The sequence below is a fragment of the Lottia gigantea genome, assembly GCF_000327385.1.
Source record: "Lottia gigantea unplaced genomic scaffold LOTGIsca_5, whole genome shotgun sequence".
Lineage (NCBI taxonomy): Eukaryota > Metazoa > Mollusca > Gastropoda > Lottiidae > Lottia > Lottia gigantea.
Genome location: NW_008709715.1, coordinates 3,137,349 through 3,144,858, shown reverse-complemented (window position 1 = coordinate 3,144,858; position 7,510 = coordinate 3,137,349). Strand labels below are relative to the sequence as shown.

The following is a 7,510-nucleotide window of genomic DNA, read 5'->3' as shown; positions in this document are numbered from 1 at the left end:
CCTTAACACGACTCTGTGGCACTAGATTGAGGGAACGACTAAAAATGACTGATTCTGATGATACTTATTTTGATCCAGAAGATTATAGTAAGTCAATAATACATGTTCACTTGTGATATAGTTGAGTATTTATTCAGTATCTATGATATATGGTGGCTGATACTTGCAGATCTGCTGTTTGAAGGACAGTTCCTATACTGTTGCATTATGTATATTTGAAGATTGTAAAAATGTGTAATTATAGATTATGAAATATATGATTGTAGGTTATATAAATGTTAAAAATATATAATTGTAGGTTGTAAAAAGAAGTATGTTGTGATCATATTAGATGGATTAGATGATACAACTGCACTTAAACAATATTTAAATCAATACCGTATGATAAGCCAATCTGGTCCCGACTTCTACATTGATCTATCTCATGAAGAAGCTAATGACTTGTTATTAAAGACTACACCACTAACGCCAGCTATGCAGCTACAAGTTGGTATGAAGAGGACATTTGTTAGTAAAGCTGTTAATTCACCAGGACCCAGTCGTCCTCTATCAGATCAAAGGCATCAGAGATATCGTGCTGATGATGATGATCGGGAAGAAGATTATAATCCAGATGAGAATGAGAATAATGATCAGGGTGATTATAAAGAGAGATCACCCACTCCTCCAAGAATCACTTTCTCAGGTCCTATAGAAAAGTAAGATTTTTGTTATTTTTACCATCCATATACTTTTATAGTAGTTTTCCAAAAAGTGATACAGGCTTGCAAGACATGCACATTAAAATATCCCCTGTATCAATTGACCTGCCAGAATTAACTTTATTGTGCAATGTGTGCCATTGTCCTTTTCTTATAACATATCAGTATAATGAGACATTTAAACTTGAGGTAGCTAATTGTTCGACTAAGTAAAGTACTAATGAAAAGTATATAATATTGTAGATTATTGACATATCCACCACCACCAACTAAATTTGCATTAACTATAACAAATGAAGATCTGTATTGTTTAAATGAAGGGGAATTTCTCAATGATGTTATTATAGATTTCTATTTAAAGTAGGTTCAGTGAATTTTTTTTTTACAAACGGTATTAGAATTTATTACTAATAATGTCTCAATCAAGTCTGTGTGAAACATTTTTAAGGGATTGTTCAGAAGTTTTTCTAGCTTTTTTATGTTGTGACTGGCCATTCTTGGCTGCTATCAGCATCATTCCAATTTTCCATTATTTATTGGTGATTCCTGTTATTATAGAAATGTTAACTGTCCTTAATTCAATTTATTTTATCACTTAGATATTTATTGTTGGAGAAGTTGAGTGAAAAAGATAGAGAAAGAACACATATATTTAGTTCATTCTTCTATAAAAGATTAACACAAAAAATTCCAAAGACAGCTGAATCCACAGCTGATCGAAATAAACAGTGAGTAATCTGTTAAAATATTTTTTTGCAGTTCTTGAAATTGATTACGCTATGAATAATACTATTAAATAAAGTTTATTGACACATTTTTGAGAAAGGACTGTTTTCTAACTGTTAAAAGGTGTATAAAGATCTCATATAGACTTTTTCATCAATAGAAGATGTAATTTGCATTCGTGGTTTAAAAGTTCATGCTGCATGTTTAATCTCTCCAATTGCAGTGTTTCTAAAATGTTGCTTTGTTTTATTTTATTTTACCTGTGTATTTCAGACCACATATAAAACGGCATTCACTTGTTAAAACATGGACAAGACATGTAGATATATTTGAAAAAGATTTTATTGTTGTACCAATTAATGAACAGTAAGTTAAAGGATTTTCTTTAAGCATCATATATTATTATATATAGATATGAAAGTCATTAAACAATACACAACATCTTAGATTGACTTGATATAGATCTGTGGTCATTCGGACGTCCTGTTGGTCAAATAGAGTCAAATCAACAGCTGTGGGTTGAACAGAAGTGGTAATTCTTTAATCTGGGCTTACAAGGTTCAGTTTTCTTTTTACGATTTTCATACAGGTCAGAAATGATAGTATGGAAAGAGTTGTTAGATATATGGGGATATTTTCACAGGTTGTGATAGATAAACAACAGTGACAATCTTAAAAAGGATGGCAATTTAGTGAGAATTAGGTTTGAAAATAATTGAAATACATGTATGTTTTCTTTCAGTTCTCATTGGTTCCTGGCCATTATTTGTTTTCCTGGGTTAGAAGAGCCTCAATTCTGTCCATTCTTACCAGTGCCATTAAAAACACCTGAATCTGTACCAGCATCTCATAAAGCAGCTGCTGCCTCCTCAATGTCTCCTACTTCTACACATGCAGACGATAATACTGATAATACTAGTCAAGATACCCCTACAACAACTACACAGGTAAATTGAAATTATGAGATAGTCACCGGTCTTTTAACTCCTCTGAGACTTCTGTTTGCCTAAAAATACTCAAACTTGTACAAGTTCAACTTGGAAATAAATTATTTCTAATGGAGCGAATACTGGATTTTGAGAAATGTATATTTTCTTTGTGAAACACTGAAATCCTGATTTCATGATTGATTTTGAAAGCAATGGATGGAATAAGATATGTACCCAATAGAAATAAATGTCTTTCAATATTGACCTCTCTTTGTAGGAATCAAAAGAAGAAGGTGAAGAAACAGGAGAAGATAAAGATCAAGCTGTGGAAAAAGAAGAAGCTACAGAACCAGCTCCTCGTGTTCCAACTCCTCCTCTTACTAGATCTAAGGTACCCTAGATTTTAGATTCTTATTGTTATTTGTCGAGGTATATCGAATAGTTAGGAAGTAGTAAAAAGAGCTGATTGTATCAATATGTCAGTTTTTTTACTATTTTCTTTATCAAATACAACAAATATCAAAATATGTCATCATTTATCCCACCAGATATTATCATTATTATAGTAAATTAATCAGCTGTTAATTAAACTCAACGATAATATTCTTTGTAAAACTGTACATAAATGGGCCAGTAGACGTAAGTCTTCCTGGGATCACCGAGTATTAAGTATCGGTCGAGAACTACATGTATTAAATGATCAAAGTGACACTGTATGTATTGATGATGTGTGGGATAGTCTATGGGAAAGGGAAGTGGGTCAGTGGTCAAGGGATGTATGGAATGACCGCACACATGTTAATGGAAACAAACTCCGGTCATGTACAAAACTGAATTCGGAACAGAACCGTATGTCAAAATTATTAAAAATAGAGCTCACAGACGCGTGTTGTCCAAACTTAGAGCGGGTTCACTCCCTTTGAGAATTGAAACTGGAAGATTTGTTAGACCCCCCGAACCTCTCTGCTTAAGGAAGTGTCTTTTATGTGATAATGGGGAAATTGAAAATGAGGAGCATTTTATTTTTAACTGTAAATTATACACTGATATAAGAAATGTTTTATGTACCGAAGCCTGTTTTATTAATGCAGATTTTTTATTTTATAATAATGTAAATAAATTGTGTTTTTTAATGACAAACGAACGAATTTTACCATATTTTGCCGCATGTATTTTTAAAATGTTTGAACGTAGAAAACAGACTGTGATACCCTGAGCCTTTTTATTTATCATAATGTTTATTTTACTTGTATATTTGTGTTTTACCTGTCTCATTGAATGTAGTTTTATGATATAATTCTAAGGTGTCTCATAAGTCGAAGCTGGCTGGCGTCCATTTTATAATGCTGTAATTATTTTATTGTTGTTATTCTCTGTATATATGGACGGTGACACTTAAATAAATAAATTATTATTATTATTATTGTAATCAATGTTTGTTGTAAAGTATTTGTGTTTATAATTTCAGGTTATAACTGGGATACCGTTAGATCCAGAGAAATGTATTGAAGAATCAGATAACAGAGAATACTGTCTTGGTAAAAAACAGTAAGTCATTGTTTTCTATAGTTGTTTAATTCAGTGATTAGTCTATATTTCGGAAATACTTTTCATTTTTTCAAAAAATTTTATGATGAAAATTCATAACTCGTAAGCCGTAAAATGTTTAAAAAAAGTAAAGTTTTGCTTGAGTGAGATACTGAGATAAAAGCTGCTATATAATGATATAAAATATGTTTGTGCATCAATTTTCATTGTCACCTTATAGTAATTAGAGCCAGTATGTTTTATTCATGTCATTGGATTTTACATTCTCTTTATCAACGAATACAAGTCTGAAAATTATCATCATTATATAGAATCATTTCTATGTTTAGACCCTGTATACTAGTATTTGATTCACTTGCTGGACCTTCAAGATCTGCTGTTTGTAGAATATTAAAAGAGTAAGTTCACATTTAATAGTTGGTTAATGGTGAATAAAATAGAAAACATTTGGTCCAAGCAAAAAGGTAAATTAGTAGCAAAGTGTTAAAAGTTTGCAAACTTGTAAACAAACAACCCAAGCAAAATTGTAAACAAATAGCACAATCAAAATAATAAGTATGTAGTAAAAAAATTGATTTTGAACAATTCAATGATTGATAATATATCTTTATATTTTCTAGATATTTACAAGTAGAATGGGATATAAAGAAAGGTACAGAAAGAAATTTTAAAGATATTCGAGGTATCTCACCTAAAATACCCCAACAAAATAATTTTAGTGACTGTGGTATCTATGTTTTACAATATGTTGAAAGTTTCTTTGAGGTAGGTTTATTTTATTTTTTAACCCGTTCATCAATTGTATTTTATACGGATTCTGGGTTTAAGTTCAGTTAATTCATCACTTTTGATCATCTACTGGCACTCTGGGTTTGTGATTGTTAACTGTTATAGCTGCTATATACACATACTGGAACATTTCAGATATTTTCATTCAGAGATTTCTTTGAAACTTGTCAAGAAATTAGCATTAGCAAGTTTAACTGAACAGTAGTGCTTAATTTGAAATAGTTTCAAAAAAATTAACTGTATGAAAAAAAAAAAGGAATCTTATTATTTGTCTTACCAAAACTTTTTTTCTTTTAAATAAAAGCAAGTAATTACCTTGGAACATTATGAGATGTCCCTTGTAGGATCCATTTTAACCGATGTTGTTAATCTTTATTTAATTTTCATAAATTGTTTTTTCAGTGCCCAATTATGGATTATAGTTGTCCTATGAAAGGTTTAGATAACTGGTTTCTCCATGAAGTAGTGGCCAATAAAAGAGAAGATATCAGTAATCTAGTGCTCAGATTAAAAGACCTTTACCCTCTCAAGAAAAGTTGACCTGGTGACTTAAAACATGATCTATCATACTGTTTTAAAGATCTGTGATATAACAAAAAGTGCAGAGGTCTTGCGAGAGGGAGAATGTCAAATGAGATTCATAAACATGAAAGTTGGTTTGAATGGGATGTATTATTTTAGATTGGATGTACTGATAATGAAATAATTTGCATGATTTATATATGTATAAAACAGTGTGAATATGCTTTGAAGGAAATGGGTGATGGAAGTTTTAGCCATGATTGCTATTTCAGCCTTACTTGTTGACAAACTGTTGATTATAATTCAAGCATCATTTACATTCAAGTCTTTGAGTGTAACATTAAGAGTTTGCTGTGTTAAAATTTTATATGGAGGAATTCTATACATGTTGGATATAAAGAGATTTAAACACCTATGTATAAAGTCTGCTATGATGTAAAATTAACATCAACTCCTGCTGTTTGGGCATAACTTAATGTGGTTGTCAAAATTCCTGTATATGTTTTTGTGCTGATTTGTTTAAAAAGTGGTATTGGGCTATCTTCTTCCAAGTCTGAATGAAACCTATGTCCTTCCTGTAAACATAGTTTCTTTGATATGTCAAAATAATTTTATCAATGGGCAACGACTACAATCAAAGAACAAATTAGCATGTGACTGTAAGATTTTCAAATATTGGGGAAAAAATATTTAAAAATTAAGCACAGGAATGCTGATAGGAAAATACATTTTCAAATCATTGATTCTGATTGCATGTCTTAAGTTGTGTGATTCCAGAATTTATCCATAGTGTAAATGTCCTCTAATCAGAGCCACAACATGTCCTCTAATCAGAGCCACAACCTTTGAGCTACATTTTCAGTGTTTAAAAACAGTGATCTTAATAGTCACCTAAACCACCCTGGAACAATCCCAATGACAACTGGGCCATCTTGTGTACAGACCTGATCTTATTTGTATGATTTGTATTATAAAGATGTAACATAGTCATTGTTAAATATTCACAAAAAATGGAATATTTTGTTCTCCTGATGAGAAGATATAAATTAAAGTATCTTGGTTTTTTTCTTTTGTATTTAGAACCATCCTGCTGATATGTCTTAGAAAATGTCTTGTACAGATGTTTTTCAACTGGAAGCATATTTCTCCCATGTACATGAAAATTTGCTTTAGTTTGATAAATATCTTGGAAGGTGACCTGTAGAAAAATATCTGTACAGGTCAACTTTTGCCTTTCAGACCACTTACAAAATGTTTATGATGTCTATGAACATGTGCAGCAATTTTATTATATGCCCACATGGAAATGTGGATGTATATTGCTGTTTTTACCTGATCTGAATGAAACTTGGTATGCATATATATATATTGATAAGATCTGTCATGTTTGAAATTGGTAATAATCGGATGAACGGTTTCAGAGTTATTGCCCTTGACTTAGGAAATATATAATATATATTGATGAGATCTCAGTCAAGTTTGAAATTGGTATCAATTGGATGATCGGTGTTATTGCCCTTGACCTAATATAAACGTGTCAAATTTGGCTTTTAGGCATGATAAAGGCTAGAGGTTTTAACCGATCTTAATGATACTTGGTATGCATGTATGTATTGATGTTCGAAACCGGTTTTAATCTGATGAACGGTTTCAGAGGTAAAATGCCCTTGTGTGTACGTCGATGAGACCTTGTTCATGTTTGAATTTCAATGATAATTTCATGTAACAGATTTTGGGTTTATTTTGATCTTTAAAAATTCATTATTAAGTCACCAAAGACTTTGCTATCATTTCTGACAGCTGGTAGTAGGCGTATGTTCTTCTATCTTCTTCTTTGCAAGTATGCTTGTATTCTAAATATTGGAAATTAACCACCTTATAAAGGGATAGGTCTACCATACCTGCGACCAACCAAACCATGGTCTCACAAAATGAAATTTTGTTAGTCAAGCTAATGAGTATTAGTCTTCACAAAATGAAATGACAGATACCATTTTATATCCACATCTAAATTTCCCATGTACTTTTATAATATGACCCAATATGGCAACAATAAGACATTACAGATGAAAACCAGCAGAAATAGCACAGAGAATACATAGTAAAATAGAATTTATTATATATAACATAGAAAATTAGATCTTGTGTCTGGATTATGTTAATTCCTGATATATTACATCTGATTTACATTGTAAGAGAACTTCAAATGTTCATAAAAATCAGACACTTGTATATGACGATCTACAGATATATTGCCTTTATAGGATTTAGTTATAGGGCTTAAATCATGTCTGA

General features: G+C 31.2%; 1 protein-coding gene across 1 annotated transcript; it reads left to right on the top strand.

Annotated features, from left to right (window-relative positions):
• Nucleotides 1–945: 945 nt before the first annotated feature.
• On the top strand, nt 946–5,233 carry LOTGIDRAFT_106350 (hypothetical protein; the record flags this gene model as incomplete). The annotated part of the gene is made up of 7 exons (XM_009061946.1): nt 946–1,061; nt 1,301–1,429; nt 1,701–1,793; nt 2,170–2,301; nt 4,234–4,302; nt 4,525–4,669; nt 5,096–5,233. Coding segments are annotated over 7 exons (822 nt in total), but the record flags the coding sequence as incomplete, so codon positions are not given.
• Nucleotides 5,234–7,510: the final 2,277 nt, after the last annotated feature.